General features: G+C 36.9%; 1 protein-coding gene across 8 annotated transcripts in view; it reads left to right on the forward strand.

Moving 5' to 3' along the window:
• Positions 1-19714, forward strand: part of CLIP4 (CAP-Gly domain containing linker protein family member 4) — a 79371-nt gene that overhangs the window by 15713 nt on the left and 43944 nt on the right. For all 8 annotated transcript variants that reach the window (XM_053588730.1, XM_053588727.1, XM_053588731.1 and 5 more), the window contains exon 2: positions 10904-11051. In XM_053588730.1, the coding sequence (XP_053444705.1) occupies positions 10919-11051 (133 nt within the window). In that variant the 5' untranslated portion in view covers positions 10904-10918. The remainder of the gene's footprint in view (positions 1-10903; positions 11052-19714) is intronic.

Here is a 19714-nt window from a genome sequence, read left to right on the forward strand (position 1 = left end):
CGGTGGGGATGTGGCTCCCCGGTTTCCGTTGCTGACGGACGGTCTGACTTTTGGATGAGATGCCACGAGGTGTGCGGGACCGGCAGGACGCGGCGGCAGAGCTGCTTCCGCTGCAGGTGCCCTGGGGTCCCGCCCGCCCGCGATGCTGCGCTGCGCGCTGCGCCCTGGCGGTGGTGGTTTCTCTGCCACCTGCCTCTTCACCTTTCTCATTAAGTCTCCCCTAGTTTGTTACTTTGTTGAGAAACCTCTTCCCAGTGGGTGTTCGACGCTAAACCAAATGACCGTCCTTCCTGTCCTTTGCTACCCCGAGACTCCCTGATTCTGTATTATCCACGTGGGAAGGGAAGTTGAGCACCTGAATGGAGACCAGTCCGAAACAGTGCCGGGTTAGGATCAGGTCCGTGGGCTTGTAATCTAGCGTTCTTTGAATGACAGTCAGGTGGTTCACTTCTGCTGGACACTAATGACAGTCAGGTGGTTCACTTCTGCTGGACACTGTGTAGGCCACATGGATTCGAACGCTGTTGACACAGTGTTTTCACTTGTATTTTACGGGATAACAACTTACTGTATGTTCCAAGGTAGGCTGGGTCTTCACAATTTAAAGTAAACCATGTACATGGCAGAAGATCAGCGGGGCGGGACACGTAGCAACTGTAGAGGGAAAGCAGAGAGTTGAAAATGACAGAACTCCAACTTTTTACATTTTCGTGTTCCAGAACCGTCTTATTTTGCTATCGTAAATATGATGCATTTTTAAAATGCTTCCATTTGATATGGGCCACCTGGACGGTAAGACTGAATCTGGAAATGCATAGAATGTGTTTATTTCTATTTTGTAGGATATTTAGCACACGGTTTACTATTTGTAGGATTTATTTCAGACATTTTGGATTTACTGGATACAATATTAACCAGCAATGCCTTTAAAAAAGTGGTATTTTGTATGTTGTCTTTTTATTGTAACAACTTGTAACAACTCCAGGTTGAAACATGTTTGAAACTAGTGGTCTTTAGGTTATAAAATCAGCTCCACTCTTTCACTCTGTATAAATCTTCAAACATCTGGCTTTGTTCCCTTGTTAATTATCTTTAATTAACTGTGCTGCTTATGGGCTTACTGTAGTGTGTTAGCTTTTGTTTCTTGTTTCACACATCTGTATGTTATTATCTGGAGAATGAGCTGTGCAGTTCTCCTTTAGTGCTATTCAGTAGAATTTTCTGAGACTGGAGAAGTGTTTGTTTTGCATTGTACAACCTGGTAGCACTAGCCACTTACAGCTTTTGAGAGCTTGAGTGGGGCTGGAGCAAGGGAAGAACTGATTTTGGTTTTTTTTTTTTGAGACAGAGTCTTACTCAGTTGCCCAGGCTAGAGTGCAATGGTGTTAGCCTAGTTCACAGCAACCTCACACTCCTGGGTTCAAGTGATCCTTCTTCAGCCTCCTAAGTAGGCTACAGGCCTACAGGCACTCTCCCTGTCACCGGGCTAATTTTTCTATTTTTAGTAGAGCTGGGTCTTGCTGTTGCTCAGGCTGGTCTTGAACTCCTGAGCTCCAGTGATGTTCCTGTCTTGGCCTCCCACAGTGCTAGAATTACAGGTTTGAGTCATGGTGCCTGGGCTAAGAATTGCATTTTTAATTTAGTCACATGCAGCTAATAGCTCCCTGGTCAGACATCACAGCTTTATATAATTAGTCCCCAAGAGGCCTTCAATGACCCTCTTGAGTCTGTATAGGACCCTGCTCTCCTTAGTAAAGGCACTTATTACTATTGTACAATAGTTGTGACTTGCTTCTAGAAATCCACCCCTAGGCTGCACTCTAATGAGGGCAAAGGCATATCTGATTTCTCTCTCTCTCTCTCTGTGTTTTGTTTTGCCTTTGCTATGCACAGCTTAGGATTTAGTAAGTAACATTCAATATTTGTTGGATGCATAAATGAACTTCTTGAGGGCAGTTATCTTTTTATATCCTCTCTAGGGCCTCCCACTAAGTGTCCAATACAGTAAATACCTATTTAGTGATTGAACAGATGTTATATAGGTAGCAAATTAAAAGATCATTGGAGATACACTTTAAATGCTTATTTGGTTATGTTACTTCATTTGGAATATAAAAATGAGACTCATGACAGAGCACTACAGGAAGAATGAAAGTGTGTCATGATTCCAGCTAATGTGGACACAGCTTGGGTCTCCTAGCTGTGCTCTTAGGGTCTCAGCTGCTGCTCTTGAATCCTATCTCAGATAAATCCAAAGGGTTCTTTAGGCCTCAGTGAAGCTCTGAACCACTCTGAAGACATCAGCGAACAGCCCCCCTTACTGCTTCTCTGTGTTAAGGCAAGGACAAGAGATCCTTGAAAAACCATGAGATACAGAAGCCATGTTCCAACACACTTTTGCTCAGAGCTAACTTTGGGGTGGTAGAGTAGGATGGAATTTCTATTTAAATCAAAGTTTGGGGAATTTGATTTCAGCTGTTGTTAAGTATCATGGGCATCTGTTCTGTACATAATTAGGACTGACTTTTTAGGTTAGGGTTACTTTATATAATCAGTTATCACCTGTTAGACACAGTAGGATTTGGAATAAAAGTTTTTACTCAACTCAGACAATACCTCTACATTTGATCAAGATTCTTAGTGTCATTGGTTTTCATATCTAGAAATTGCTTTTAAGGAATGATTCTGAGACCGTATGTAAATTTGTAGAGGTGTATGGTTTTCTTTGGTGGGATAAATGATAGAATATTTGATTTTTCATGAAGGAAAGGAAATGGGAGAAGAGAAAAATGCAGTGAAGACTCAAAATGCAGCGTTCACTACGTTGATGGGGTGGTGTGCTAGCTTCTCTGGACTTGAAGTATAATAACGAAGTTGGTTACATCTTGTTGTGTGAATGATCTTTCCACCTTGGGTCTAGGATTTGAATGTTTGTTAAATATGTGTAAGACACTGTTCTAGCTCCTGTGGGAAATGGTAGTTGGGTAAGATACAGTTTTTAATCTTTAACTCTTGATAGTGTATGAGGAAATCAAAGATGCTCTGGGGATCACTTAAAAAAATTTTTTTTTAACCTACCCTTTAGGTGTAGGGTTAGCCCCCCCGACCCAAAGGGAGGTCACTTTGTGGTTCCCTTATTTTTTTTATTGTTAAATCATAGCTGTGTACATTAGTGCAATCAAGGGGTACACTGTGCAGGTTTCATATACAATCTGAAACATTCCCATCAAACTGTTCAACGCAGCCTTCATGGTATTTTCCTAGTTATTGTATGTAGACATTTGTATTCTGCCTTTAGTAAGTTTCGCCTGTACCCATTCCAAGATGCACCGTAGGTGTGCACCACCCATCACCCTCCCTCTACCCGAGCCTCCCCACTCCCTTTCCCTTCCTTGGCCCCCTCCCCATAGTTTTGTGCCATAGTTGGGCTATAGCATTCATGTGAAAGCCACAATTTAGCTTCATAGTAGGGCTGAGTACATTGGATACTTTTTCTTCCATTCCTGAGATACTTTGCTAAGAAGAATATGTTCCAGCTCCATCTATGTAAACATGAAAGAGGTAAAATCTCCATCTTTCTTTAAGGCTGCGTAATATTCCATGGTATACATGTACCACAATTTGCTAGTCCATTGTGGGTCTATGGGCACTTGGGCTTCTTCCATGACTTAGCAATTATGAATTGGGCTGCAATAAACATTCTGGTACAGATGTCTTTGTTATATTGTGACTTTTGGTCTTCTGGGTATAAACCTAGTAAAGGAATTATAGGATCGAATGGCAGGTCTATTTTTAGGTCTCTAAGTATTCTCCAAACATCCTTCCAGAAGGAACGTATTAGTGTGCATTCCCACCAGCAGTGTAGAAGTGTGCCCTTTCCCCCACATCCATGCCAACATCACTGGTTTTGGAATTTTGTTATGTGGGCTACTCTTACTGGGGTTAGGTGATATCTCAAAGTAATTTTGATTTGCATTTCTCTGATGATTAAGGATGATGAGCTTTTTTTCATGTGTTTGTAGATCGTGTGTCTGTCTTCTTTAGAGAAGTTTCTCTTCAAGTCCCTTGCCCAACCTGAGATGGGATCACGTGTTCTTTTCTTGCTAATACATTTGAGTTCTATGTGGATTCTGGTTATTAGACCTTTATTGGAGGTATAACCTGCAAATATTTTCTCCCATTCTGAGGGCTGTCTGCTTGCTTTACTTACTATGTTCTTGGCTGTGCAGAAGCTTTTTAGTTTTGATACTGCTTCAATTGCCTGGGGAGTCCTCCTCATAAAATATGGCTGATTTCTTCTAGAGTTTTCCCTGCACTTTCTTCAAGTATTTTTATAGTTTCATGTCTTAAGTTTAAATCTTTTATCCAGTGAGAGTCTATCTTAGTTAATGGTGAAAGGTGTGGGTCCAGTTTCAATCTTCTACAGGTTGCCAGCCAGTTTACCTAGCACCATTTGTTAAATAGGGAATCTTTTCCCCACTGAATGTTTTTAATTGGCTTGTCAAAGATCAAATAATGGTAAGTAGCTGGATTCATCTCTTGGTTTTCTATTCTGTTCCAGACATCTACTTCTCTGTTTTTGTGCTAATGCCATGCTGTTTTGATCACTATCGATTTATAGTACAGACTCAGGTCTGGTAGCGTGATTCCTCCTGCTCTGTTTTTATTGCTGAGTAATGTTTTGGCTATTCGAAGTTTTTTCTGATTCCATATAAAATGAAGTATTATTTTCTCAAGATCTTTAAAATATGACAATGGAGCTTTAATAGGAATTGCATTAAAATTATATATTGCTTTGGGTAGTATAGACATTTTAACAATGTTGATTCTTCCCAGCCATGAGCATGGTATGTTTTTCCGTTTGTTAACATCTTCAGCTATTTCTTTTCTTAAAGTTTCATAGTTCTCTTTGTAGAGATCTTTCACGTCCTTTGTTAGGTATACTCCCAAATATTTCATCTTCTTTGGCACTACTGTGCTAAAGGAATAGAGTCCTTGACTGTTTGTTCGGCTTGGTTATTGTTGGTATATATAAAGGCTACAGATTTATGGGTGTTGATTTTGTAGCCTGAGACATTGCTGTATTCCTTGATCCCTTCTAAAAGTTTTGTAGTAGAATCCCTGGTGTTTTCCAGATATACAATCATGTCATCTGCAAAGAATGAAAGTTTGATCTCTTCTGACCCTATGTGGATACCCTTGATCGCCTTTTCTTCCCTAATTGCAATGGCTAAAACTTCCATTACAATGTTAAAGAGCAATGGAGACAATGGGCAACCTTGCCTGGTTCCTGATCTAAGTGGAAATGATTTCAGTTTAACTCCATTGAATATGATAGTGGCTGTGGGTTTGCTGTAGATGGCCTCTATCAGTTTAAGAAATGTCCCTTCTATACCAATTTTCTTAAGTGTTCTGATCATGAAGCGATGCTGGATATTATCAAAAGCTTTTTCTGCATCAATTGAAAGAATCATATGGTCCTTATTTTTTAGTTTATGTGCTGAATTACATTTATAGATTTACATAGATTGAACCAGCCTTGAGACCCTGGGATAAATCCCACTTGGTCATGGTGTATAATTTTTTTGATGTATTGTTGGATTCTGTTTGTTAAGATATTATTGAGTATTTTAGCATCAATATTCATTAGTGATATTAGTCTATAATTTTCTTTTCTTGTTGGGTCTTTCCCTGGTTTGGGGATCAAGATGATGTTTGCTTCGTAGAATGTGTTGGGTTATATTCCTTCTTTTTCTATATTTTGGAAGAGGTTTGGTAATATAGGTACTAGTTCTTCTTCAAAGGTTTGGTAGAATTCTGACGTGAAGCCATCTGGTCCCGGGCTTTTCTTTTTAGGGAGGTTTTGTATGGTTGATGCTATTTCAGAACTTGATATTGGCCTGTTCAACATTTCCACTTGATTCTGGTTAAGTCTTGGAAGGTGACATACTTCCAAGAATTGGTCAATTTCCTTCAGATTCTCATATTTCTGAGAATAAAGTTTCTTGTAATATTCATTAAGGATTTTTTGAATTTCTGAGGAGTCAGTTGTTATTTTGTCTTTGTTGTTTCTGATTGATGAGATTAGAGATTTTACTCTTTTTTTCCTGGTTAGGTTAGCCAAAGGTTTATCTATTTTATTGAGCTTTTCAAAAAACCAACTTTTTGGTTTATTGATCTGTTGTATAATTCTTTTGTTTTCAATTTCATTTAATTCTGCTCTAATTTTGGTTATTTCTTTTCTTCTACTGGGTTTGGGGTTGGAATGTTCTTCCTTTTCCAGTTGCTTGAGATGTCCTATGAAGTTGTTAACTTTCCCTCTTTCCGTTCTCTTGAGGAAGGCTTGCAGTGCTATAAATTTCCCTCTTAGGAAATTTGCGGTATCTCAGAGGTTCTGATAATTCGTGTCTTCATTGTTGTTTTGTTCCCAAAATTTGGCAATTTCCTTCTTAATCTCATCTCTGACCCAGCTATCATTCAGCATAAGGATATTTAACTTCCATGTTTTTGTATAAGTATGCAGATCCCTGTTGTTACTGAGTTCAAATTTTATTCCATTGTGGTCCAAGAAGATGCAAGGAATAATTTCTGTTCCTTTAAATTTACTGAGGTTAGACTTGTGAGCTAAGATGTGATCGATTTGGAGTATGTTCCGTGGGCTGATGAGAAGTATGTGTATTCAGTTTTTTTGGGATGAAATGTTCTGTAGATGTCTGCTAAATCCAAATGTTAGGTGGCTAGGTTTAAATCTAAAATTTGTTTGCTCAGCTTCTTATTGGAGGATCGATCCAATACTGCCAAAGGAGTGTTGAAATCTCTGACTATAATGGAGCTGGAGGAAATCGAGTTGTTCATGTCTGTTAGTGTTTCTCTTATAAATTGAGGTGCATTCTGCTTGGGTGCATAAGTATTAATAATTGAAATCTCATCATATTGAGTATTACCCTTAACAAATATGAAGTGAACTTTTTTTTTTTATTAAATCATAGCTGTGTATGAAGTGACCATTCTTATCCTTCCTTACTTTTGTTGGTTTAAAGCCTATTGTGTCTGAAAATAGAATTGCAACACCTGCTTTTTCCTGATTACCATTTGCCTGAAATATGGATGACCATCCTTTCACCCTGAGTCTATATTTATCTTTTAAGGTAAGATGTGACTCTTGTGTGCAGCAAATATCTGGCCTGAATTTTTGTATCTGGTCAGCTAACCAGTGCCTCTTTAGAGGACAGTTTAAGCCATTCACATTAATGGAGAATATTGATAAGTCTGGTAGAATTTTGGGTATCGAGTTTTTCGAACGTCCAGTGCACATTATTAATCCTTTCACCACTGTGGAAGTTGGAGTTTGATCAAAAGTTTCTGAGTGAGTTTACTTTTGTGGTAGAGGATTGGGCTGGTCATTATGGAGGATAGGTCTGAGAATATCCAGAAGAGCTGGTTTGGTTATGGAAAATTTCTTCAACATATGAATGTCATTAAATTTAATTTCTCCATCATAAATGAAACTCAGTTTAGCTGGATACAGGATCCAGGGTTGAAAGTTATTTTGCTTTAGGAGATTAAAAGTCGATGACCATCCTCTTCTGGCTTGAAAGGTTTCAGCAGAGAGATCTGCAGTCATTCTAATGTTCTTCCCTTTGTAGGTAATGGATTTCTTACGTCTGGCTGCTTTCAGAATTTTCTCCTTCATATTAACTTTAATGAAGTTAATTATGATATGCCTGGTGTATGTCTTATTTGGATTGAGTCGTGCTGGGGTTCTGAAACTGTCTGCTATCTGAATTTCAGAATCTCTTGGCATGTCTGGAAAATTCTCTTTCATAATTTTATGGAGAAAGGCCTTTGTGCCTTGTGAGGCCACTTCATCACTTTCAGGGATTCCAATGAGACAGATATTAGCCTTCTTCGAATTATGCCAGAGCTCTCTGAGAGAATGATACCTTTTTGTTCTCCATTTCTCTTCCTCTTTGACAGTTTGGGAGAGTTCAAAGGCTTTGTCTTCAATGTCAGAAATCCTTTCTTCTGGTTGCTCCACTCTGTTACTGAGAGATTCTACTGCATATTTCTGATCTTTGAGGGCTGCAAATTCTTGTTTCAGTGTGTCAAAATCTTTGGTGGTTTTGTCTTTAAATTTGTTAAATTATTGAGACAACTTTTGAATTTCTCATTCCGGCTTTTGAATTGCTCCTCAAATTTTTAATTCCAAATTTTCCTCCATTCTATTAATCTTGTTTGCAATCCAAATTCTGAATTCGATTTCTAACATCTCAGCCAGCTGTTTATGAATGGGATCTTCAGTTACATCTGCCATATCTTTCTTTGGGTGGGTGGGGGTTGATCTATTCTGGTTATTCACGTTACCAGAGTTTTTCCGCTGATTCCGCCCCATATTGTTTTACACCATTTCATTTTTCCCCTGGAGCTTTGTCCAGGACCCATACAGTGCTATGGCCTGAGAAACTGGGGACCTGTTTGGTGTGGTGGGGCTAAGTGGTTCTGTCTTGTTTTCAGCTGGTCTCTGTCTGACCCTAGTGAAATAGTTACTCTGGGTTGAAGTCTCAGCTGTGGAGAAATACCAGCAATTAAGTCACCTCGCCCCCCCACCCCCCGAGGCAACAATTGGAAAAGGAAAATCAAACCTTCCTACAACCGCACACCCAGGGCACCACTTGAATAGTCTTCAGGCGATTGTCTCAGTTCAAAAGGTCCAAATCAATTGTCTCACTCAGCACCTGTCTCAGGTGGGAGAGTTTAAAAGGTTTCTGGCAACTGGATCGCAGGGGTCTGGTGACAACTCAGATATCCACTGTGTGGTTCCTTTTAATTGACTCAGAAAGATAGCCATTTTATCACTTTGCTGAAGAATTAACATTATAAAAACCATCTGAATCCCAGAGTGTGATGTTAGTCTGATTAGCTTTCCTAAAACAGCTTTAATGATGCCATTCCCTTAAAAAAAAAAAAATAGTAGTTACCCAGTGCCCATGGAATTAAGTGGCTTGGTCTTTTAAGAACTCAGCAGTAGCCAGAACCAACCATTACGTCTTCACCTGTATTTTCCTAGCTGTACCCGAACTTTCAGCCTGCTGTTCCTTTAACATGCTCCCCTTTGAAATTTCTACCTCAGTCTCTGCCTGTCCATCTTTCAGGGTGATACCTTCATCACTCATGTGATACCTTCATCACTGCAGCCTTGATGATTTTTAGAGTGTTCCATAGCAAATGTTCCTGGTACTTAGGTTGGGGAACATATTCCATTTTGTGTCATTATTTATAGTTATTAGTGATATTTTATTCACCCTGGTAGATTATTAGCTACTTCACAAGCATGGATCATCTGTTTCTCTGAAACATCTAGAATAGTACCTTTTATATAGTGGCTTCTTAATAGACAATTTTAAAGTTTTATTTATGTTCCTTAATGTAAAAAGATGCCTCAAACCCTTTGTAGAATATTTACCCAAGTTTACTACCAAGAAAGTACAGGCCAGCAAGTAGAAATCCTGGATTAGGGAGGAACTACAGTGTAGAAGGAGGGCTGTCTTTGTGGTATGCTGAACTGTTGGGAATTGATAGTATTTGAGGAAGATTATCACCAGCTCCTTGACCTTGTCATTTTACTATGTGTGTGGCAATGTTAATGTCAAAATGATTCAAATATTGGGTGGCAAGTAATTTTAGCATCCAAGAAAATTTGAATGCCTGTAGGATAGAAACAACTGGAGTAGATTATTTAATGTGTAAGTCATGTCACTATAAATGTAAACTTTTTGAGAAAAAAGAAAACATCCCACTCTTTATCAATTACATGAATATTTAGAAAATATACGTATCAAGTTAAAAAGAAATCAGTTTGGAAAAGTGACTTTATTTCTCGGAGTGGGGCAGTGACGGTAAAGACAAGTTAGATATAGAATTGGTTAACCCAGTATAAACAGAGCACACATTGAGTACCATCTAACAGAGCATTATCTACTACTAAGTTAAGCTGTAAATTAATGACTAGTTTTTACTTCATTATTCCTGCTGCAGTAGTCTAAAATCATTTTATCTGGTTTTATAATATGATTTTCTGCTTATATATAAAACAGAGGGTTTCAATCTCAGATTTTAAAGATCTGATGCAAAAGAAATTGGAAGGTTTTTAGCTTCACAGTTCAGTTTTACTTAGCAAGCATTTTCTGTGCTTTCTACATAATTTCTGAGCTGTAGGCTGGGGGGGTGTAGCACAAGTCTAATTTAGAGCAAATTTATTCTAAACACATTTTCTAGGAAAAAGAGGTCATAAAAGCCGCATGGTTTAAAAGGCACGGCCTTTCATCTGCAGCTAGGATAAAATAGACCCTTGCAGATTGTTAAGTGTACAATCTCAGTAAGCTCTTAAATTTGTAAGAGTAACGCAGTTAATTTTTGTTAAGTTTTCTTGGATATCAGAAAATAATAGAAACATTTTCAGCTGGATTATTTTCATATGAACTCATGGCATGAGTTGTTGGATGACAAATGATGTAAACTGTGTCAGCATTGTGCCAAGTTGAAGATCCCCGTACAAGGGATAACCGGCCATGAGGAAGAGGACATCACCCATTTAGATTAGGTCATCTATTATTGGGAAGTAAATGTTTAAACTTAATGTTTTATTCCTCCTGAGTTTTGTCTAGAAAGATTACATGTGCTACTTATGGTAAGAGGCAGTGTAAAGCATGTTTTCTTTTTAAAAACACCAGTTTGCTAAAAGGATTTTTTTTTTTCCTTTTGCAAACGAGATCCTTGAAGGTTAAAGTTGAAAATGTCAGTAGTTTGGACATTAAAGAACATTAATATTTTTTGTGATCGAGACAATGGTTCTAAGTTGCATACACATATAACATAGAAGCACCTTTTCTCTTTCTGACTCCAGGTGGCTTTCTAGAAGATGACCGTAGAGGACCTGCCAGATTTTCCAGTAGAAGGAAATCCTTTGTTTGGAAGATACCCATTTTTATTTTCAGGTTCTGATACCCCTGTTATCTTTTCCATTTCTGCAGCTCCAATGCCTTCAGACTGTGGTACGTTAAGTAGCTGTACTGATTTTCTATGAACGGGCAACTTAACTTCTGTATCACGCCCTTTTTTCACTCACAAGTTTTCCTAAAATTATTTTTTATGGTCTTTATAAATTTGCTGAAGTTTTCCTTTTTCAGAAATACAATTGCTTATTGCTTTTTCTGCTTCTTAAGCTAAATGCTTTATTTCTGCTGTCAGCATTTTTATTATGTTAAAAATGTTCATTTTAAGAACCATGATGGATTTAGAGGATTTTAATTTTAGAATGCAGGTTAGGTATCTGGCATGCTTCTGCTATCCAAGTATTTATTTTGGTTAAATATATTGATTTGCTAAAAAAGTCATGTACTTAGGGGAAGAGACCCTTCCCTGGAATGTGGAATGAGATTAGTGAATATTTAAATTGGTCCATTTAAATCTTCTGTATAAAATGGTAATTTAAAAGCATTCTACTTTTCATCTGTTTAGACTTATTTCCCCCGATAGTTGATAAGTGAATAAAAGGAAACCAGGAGGAAATTTGAGAGGATGTTACATTTCCAATTTGAAGTTTTCCAAGTAAAATATTTTCACTATTTTAGGTTGTCTTTGGAGGTAGAGATAATATAGTTTTTAAATATTAGTAGATAAAGTTATTAGATTGGATATGACTAAAAAGAGAAATTCCTATTCTAGTACGGTAATTCCTCATCTTCAAGTATCCCCCCTTTTTTTGTATTCAGATCCTATAGCAGTCATCAGAAGTATTACATAAAATCTGTACCTTGATCCTAGGAGTTATTTGCAGCTTTCATAAAAATAGACTGGGTTTATTTTCAGATGTAACAAAATCAGTGATGCAGGGGAAGCCTTGAACTAAACACACGGTCCCTTGCTTGCTACACTTGTCTCATTCTTTCTTGAATTATAATTGTCTTTTTTTCCTTCCTAGACCTTGGCTCTTTGAGATGGAGTAGCAATCATTTTTTTTTTTTTTTTGGTCTCATAAGGGTGAATATAGTCATTTGTTGGTAATAGTTGCTCAATGTCTGTTGAATAAATACATTGAATGAAAGGTGATATTGGAGATTGATTCCTTTGTGTAAGTGAAATTAAACACCTGTCTTCCTCTGTGGACCTGTATCAGCTTTGCCTACTCTTTTCAGAGTCTCTGATGGATACACCATTCAGCTTCTTGCGTATGTTCAATCATGGGAAACTAATGGGATAGTCAATTTATTGCTAAAAAGCTTTAGTTGTGGTAAAATTATTAACTCAAAATTTGTCTTTCTGAAGCTTTAGCCAACTGATACTAGTTTGATATGTGGAAGGAAGCCTTCAAATATTTCAAGATAAATTGAACATTTTAAATTAATCTCCACTTCTTTAGACTATACATTTTTGACCCTTCACCAGCTAATATTGATTCAACAAACATATATTTATTCAACAAACATTGATTGAGCAACTGTTAGTAACAAATGACTATATTAGCCTGGAAGAGAAAAGAAAAAAAGATTGCTACTGTATCACAATAAGTTACGATCTAGGAAAGGCTTTCTGGACCTTTGCATCCTAGGTGTTTTCTTAGTGTGCCGTGATTGGTCTCCTCGTAAAAAATGGCACCATAATGGCATTTATTAAGCAAGTATTTACTGAGAGCCTCTTGTGTGCCAGGTGCTGTCCTGGATGCTGGGCTATCATGATGACCAAGACAGACCTTCCCATAGGGAGGACAAACAAACTGAAGGGCAGACAAAACAAAAACAGGTTACAGTGAATTCAGTGGAGACTGGCAGGGCAGTCATCTGGAGAATCATGAGAAGAGCCTGGGAAGAAGTGTTCTAGGAGGAAAAACAAACCATCAAAGGCAGAGTTGGGGGGAAACCTTGATCCGTCCTAAGAATTAATGGGAGGGCTTAGTGGGGAGACACAAAGTGAATGAGGGAAAGAACGGGAGGAGGTGAAGCTGGAGAGCAAGGCAGGGGCCAGATCACATAGGGTCACTGAGGCTTTGAGATTGAAACCGAAACCCAGAACCAGACCAATCCACACAGAGCAGCGGCAGGCAACTCAGTGTGGACTCTCGAGGTGGTTACCCCTGTAAGACTGTCTACTGTCGTCGCTCAAAGATTTTTGGACTCCTTTCCTTTGAAATGGCTTCAGTGTCAGTTCACACAAAACACAATTACATGTATTATAAATACCATAGTATTTTATTATTACTTTTGCTCAGATGAATCATCTGTTAAATTTAAATAATCACTTAAAAATCTTATTTACCTGTGTATTGCCATTTCTAGTGTTCGTCATTCCATTACGAAGACCCAGATTTTCATGGGACGCCATTTTCCTTCTGCCTAAAGGACTTCCTGTCTCATTTTCCTGTCTCATTACTCATTTCTTACTCATTCACTCATTCATTACTTACTCTCTTCCTGTCTCATTCTGCTGTTTTATGTCTGAAAATGTCTTTATTTCACCTTCTTTTTTTGAAAAATGTTATTTGCTGAGTTTAGAATTTTGGGGTGGGTAATTTTCTTTCCGTCCCATGAAGATGTTGCCTTACCCTCCTCCCACTTACATTGTTTCTGGTGAGGAGTTGGCTGTCATTTTTGTTTTTCTGTATCTGATGTGTCTTCTTTCCTTCCGGGGTACTGTTAAGATTTACCTCTTTATTATTGGTTTTGAGCAATTTCACTGTGATCAACTTAGATATAATTTTCTATAGGTTCTTGGGGTGATCTGTGGTTTTTAGTTTTCATCAAGTTTGGGAAATCATTTCAGATATTTTTTCTGTTCCTCCCCCTTTCCAGAGATTCCAGGTAACGTGTATGTCAGACCACTTGAAGTTGAAGTTGTCCTACGGCTCACTGATGCTTTTTTCCATGTTTTACAAACTCTTCTTTCTGTGCTTCATTTTGAATAGTTTCTATTGCTGTTTTCAAATTCATTCATCTTTTCTTCTGTAGTGTCTAATTAATTAGCTGCCGATCTCATCCAGTGCACATTCCATTTTATTCAGATGGTGTTTTCATCTTTAAAGTCTGATTTGGGTATTTTTGATGTCCATGTCTCTAATCAACCTTTGAACATTTGGAATATAATTATAATGACTGCCTTAATGTCCTTTTTATTAATTATAATATGTGTATCAGCTCTAGGTCTGTTTTAATGTGTTGTTCTCCTGGTTATGAGTCATGTGCCTCTTTCTGGTATGGCTGGTAATATTTAATTGGATTATAGACATTGTGAATTTTACCTTGTTGGGTGCTGGATATTCTTGCATTTATGTAAACATTCTTGAAGTTTGTTCTGGGATACAGAAACATGGAACTTTGATCTTTTGAGGTCTTTATCAATTTAATTCAATGCCCTGTAATTTTTATTCTGCTTCATTTTGAGCTAGCAGCCTCCCAGATCTATCAGTTTTTTCCATTAGAGTTGTGACAATTCTTACCCAGTCCAATGGTCTGATCTTAAAGTAATCAGAAATCTGTACGTGTCAGCATCTTTTCTGTAAATCTTCTTATAATTTTATATCATAGCTGCTTATAAAAGCTTTCAGGAAAACCATCAGAGTAAAATAACAACTTTCTAAAGATGACAAATGACTTAAAATGGCCATAGTTAAAGATATGATGACAGTTCATTATGATGCAATTGACAAGGAAATTTGGTTATTTCTGTGGCAACATTTCAGGATAATAACTGGAATTATGACTGATAACATACTGGAACATATTAGATTTTTAGGAACTCTATATAATAATTACTGAAACATTTATGCTGATAATATTCATACAGAAATAAAGAAGGTTCAGCATCACCTTTGATGATGCTTCCCATGCAATTTAACATATTCAATTTTCTTGATTAGTTTCACTTTTATTGGACAATGTTTCCCACACAAGTAGCATAATTAGTTTAACATCTCTGATGTTAATCTGGGGTTAGTCTGAGGTCAGGAAGACTTCATCCAGAATTCGATTTGGGGGAAGTTTGTCAAAACTCTTGAAAGATTAAATATGTTTGCTTAAATAGGATCAGAGGTTATTTAGCTATCCATTTTACCAAAGTGACAATCAGAGATTTCAAAGGCAAATTACAGAAAGCCATATAGTTTTTAAAAAGACCAAAAAAAACCTTGGCTCTTTAATAGAGAAGTGTAGGTAATCAAAGGCCTGGCAAAGACAACATGAAATACAGGTATAGCATGCACATTTGGGAATATTGGAAGTTATCTTGACAAAATACAGAATCTTTACTTCCTATGCAGACCACTCAAAAGTTATAGAAAAACCTTTAACAGTCACCCATCAAAAGCAGACCAAAAACTCACAGAAAAATTTGTCATTTTAACACAAAGGAGCTCAAATGCCAGTTTTGCATCACTTTGATATTACTGATAATAAATTCATTCAACTTTAACTAGCTTAACCATGCAAAATTCTCTCTCCCTCTCCCTTTTAGCAACTTTAGCCATTTAGCTTTTGTCCTTTATTTTTTTTTTCTCAGCAAAAAAAAAAACTACATCTTCATACCTCATACTTTATCTTGACTATGATACTAGCATTCTGTAGACTGGCAAATCTATTGATACACTGTAATTTCTAGAAGCATGTTTCTGTATAGAATAGTATTTCAGTGTAGGATAGGACATGTTTACTAACAAATCCAAATATCTTTTGTTCCTTTGTCCAAAAGTAGATAAACTGATGTTTAGCAATTAATGTTTTAGTATTTATCTTATATTAAATTTATCTTATGGACTTACATCAATTTAATTCCCTTGTTTTTAGCAACCATGCTTGGATTGATTACTCATGAAAATTTCATGAGACATTAAATAGCTAATGATCACCTTATTATTATTATTATTTTTTTTTTGCTCAGGAATTTTGTAATAGAGATAGCATGAGCTATTTATTTGTAATTCAGTTGTTTTTAACATGAACTCATTTGACTTAGTCTCTAGGCAGAATGAAAGTTGTATGTCTGTATTATATTTAATGCTGACAACTTTTAAAAAACTAAACCAACAATATGTTTTTGTTTATAAATATTGTTCAAGTCACAGGAACTTGAAAAGCATTTGGTTTAGTTCCTATTTTTGTAAATTTTAGGAATAGTTAATTTACATAACTTGCTTTTACTTATGTCTATCGAACATACTTAAATGTACATAAATATACAAATGTAGAGATCTGATAGCTTTTATTTCAAAGTTTTAGCTGTGTTTCAAGTACAGTAATACAGAGCTTACTAGTTAATGAAAGAGGATGGATCCAAATTGTGCCTCTGGCATATGAAACAAGTCAAGGTTACCTACCTGCCAGATGGCCAAAGCTTTTCACTAAAGATTTTCCATTTGCATGCTGTAAGGACTCTTTTAGAGAAGGTAATTTTGAATCATTTTTGTTTTTAGAAGCTTCTGCATGCAAATCAAGAATACATTCCATTGTCTCTGAGAGGTTTAGGATCCTCTTCAAGGTCACTCCATAAAGTCAGAGTGAAGATTCCCCAAAGTGGTCACTGCAGTTCCAAATTATCCTTTGTAGAAGCCACAAAATCCTGACCCACAGTTGGTTTTGGACCATGTGGAACCCTTCTTTGATTAGATTCTTTAAGAGGTCTTAACTATAGTGGGGTCCAATTTTTAACAGCTATTCTGAAACAGAGGGAATCCCATGTTTATCTCCCACCCCACTTTAAACAGTATAGGGTTACCTAGTGAGAATCTTCAACAAAGGTTGCTCAACAAAATTGGAGAGCTCAACACACTGGAAATGGAGCTTGGATACCAAAGATAACACCAGAGGTTGGGCGAGAAAGCATTGAGGACAGTGGGCTCTGTGGGTACCAAGACCTGGTTACTCACTGGCCTCAGGGCTCATCAGGGGTCTTCTGATCCCACTTCTGACACCAAAACATCAAAAATCAGAAAGTTTTTCTTGATATAAATATTTTATTGTGTGAGGAGCAATAAAACTGCAAACAAGGAGACCTGAAGACCAAAAGTAGTAAGAAACTTGTCTTTTTTTTTTTTATAGTCCTATCCTTCATTTGTTTTTTTCCTTTTTTTTTGTTAATTGTTGGGGATTCATTGAGGGTACAAAGATCCAGGTTACACTAATTGCATTGGTCAAGCAAAGTCCCTCTTGTAAATGTGTTCCTCCCCCAAGAGGTATGCCAAACACCATGACCCTCCACCCTCCCTCCTCCTCTCTCTCTCCTCCCTCATTCCCCCACCCCATGTACTAGCATCAGTTGTCTTCATATCAAAATTGAGTACATTGGATTCTTGCTTCTCCATTCTTGTGATGCTTTACTAAGGAGAATGTGTTCCACCTCCATCCAAGTTAGTACAAAAGATGTATAGTCTCCATCTTTTTTAGTGGCTGAATAGTATTCCATGGTGTACATATACCACAGCTTGTTAATCCATTCCTGGATTAGTGGGCATTTAGGCTGTTTCCACATTTTGGCAATAGTAAATTGAGCTGCCTTAAACAGTCTAGTGCTAATGTCCTTATGATAAAAGGATTTTTTTTCTTCTGGGTAGATGCCCAGTAATGGGATTGTAGGATCAAATAGGAGGTCTAGTTTGAGTTTTTTGAGGATTCTGCATACTTCCTTCCAAAAAAGTTGTGTTAGTTTATAGTTCCATCAGCAGTGTAAAAGTGTTTCCTTCTCTCCACATCTACGCCAACATCTACAGCTTTGAGACTTTGTGATGTGGGCCATTCTCACTGGGGTTAGGTGATGTCTAAGGGTGGTTTTGATTTGCATTTCTCTAAAAATTAGGGATGATGAGCATTTTTTCATATGTTAGGCATTTGTCTTCTTTAGAGAAGGTTCTATTCATCTTTCTTGCTCATTGATATGAGGGATTGTTGGCTCTTTTCATGATGCTTAGTTTTGAGTTCTCTGTAGATCCTAGTTATCAATCTCTTGTCTGATTCATAATATGCAAATATCTTTTCCCATTCTGATGACTATTTGCTTTGGTTGTTGTCTCCTTAGCTGTACAAAAGCTATTCAGTTTAATTAAGTCCCATTTGTTTATTTTTGCTGCTGTTGCAATTGCCACCGAAGTCTACTTCATAAAGTCTTTCCCCAGGTCAATACCTTCAAGTATTGACCTACTTTCTTCAAGGATTTTTATTGTTTCATGTCTTAGATTTAGATCTTTTATCCATCTTGAATCAATTTGGTTTCCTCGTATGAGTGGCAAAAGGTGTGGGTCCAGTTTCAGTCTTTTACACGTGGTTATCCAGTTTTCTCAGAACCACTTACTGAATAGGGATTCTTTCCCCCAGAGTATGTTCTTGTTTGGTTTTCAAAGATCAGGTGGCTATAAGATGTTAGCTTCATCTCATGGTTTTCTATTTGGTTCCAGGTGTCTGTGTCTCTATTTTTGTGCCAATACCATGCTGTCTTACAAATGAGATCATGGTAATGTTTATATAGCGTGAACCAGGAAGATCATGTAGTTTAATTATTAGGTGCATTTTTTTTTTTTGGTCTACTTTCTCCCTCCAGTTTAGTCCTTGTGATTTTCTCCTACTGGATTGCTGTTCTACTTTTGCACATACCCTCGGTTCTGTGCCTCTCCTTTCATGTTTTAGTTATATTGATTCTAAAAGTAAGAATTGTGTATATATAATATAATTTTGGAAAATATGTAAAAATGCAAAGAAGAAAATTAAAAAATAATGTTCCACTACTAGTATACGCTATTATAGTCTGCTTGATAGTGAGTAATGATAGCAGGTAGTATAGTAGAAGAAAGACAACTTTGGAGACAGACTTGGTTGTCTATCCAGATTTGTCACTTATTAGCTGTGTGATTTTTGAGCTAAAGTCTATTTATTGATTCTGAGCTTTTGTTTCCTCATATGCAACATGAGAGTGATACTTCCCAAGTAAGGTGCTTGTGAGGATTTTGTAAGGTGTTAGTTAAATTATAAAAGCTTGGCAAAAGTTAATTCTCTAATATTTACCTTATTGGACACTTTTGCTTTTTAAAAATTCCCTACTTTTTTGATTGTTCAAGACAGTAGAATCTGATTTTTTTTTCCTTTTGAAATGTTTTTTTTTCCCCCTACACAAACCCATTATCTTTTATCCTCTAGTTATGGAATGATACTAAGTTTTCTCTAAATCTAAGGAAAGAAAGAATTTTTAGGAAAGATTTAGATCATGTGTTCAATTTTATTTAGGATTCCATATTTTTACAAAGACATGGGTAAAAAGTGGTGTTTACTTACTATATAGGAAAATATAGGAAAAAATATAGGAAAAAATTAGGAAAATACAGAGAGGTAAGGAGGATCATTTAAAATTAATAAGTATTTAGTACACTTAATATTTTGTCATATTCTTTTTATGTACATTTTAATTATAGATGTGAATCTGCTGTTCATAACATTTGTGTGTTGAATGGCAAAAATATTGACAAAATTTGACAAATGTTCTGTGCCTTACGAATAATAGTTGAAAAATTTAGGGTTTGAGATCTGTATAACTCTCGTTTGGTTTCTTCTGAAATAAAATGTGGTGTAATACATGGCATTATTATGTTACAACACGTGCCTCATACTTTTTGATGATTCTGACTTTGGTTTTGAGCATTGCTCAGGATGAGCCTACCTTTACCAGCATCTAAAGATATTTGTATCGT

The sequence above is a fragment of the Nycticebus coucang genome, chromosome 4, assembly GCF_027406575.1.
Source record: "Nycticebus coucang isolate mNycCou1 chromosome 4, mNycCou1.pri, whole genome shotgun sequence".
Lineage (NCBI taxonomy): Eukaryota > Metazoa > Chordata > Mammalia > Primates > Lorisidae > Nycticebus > Nycticebus coucang.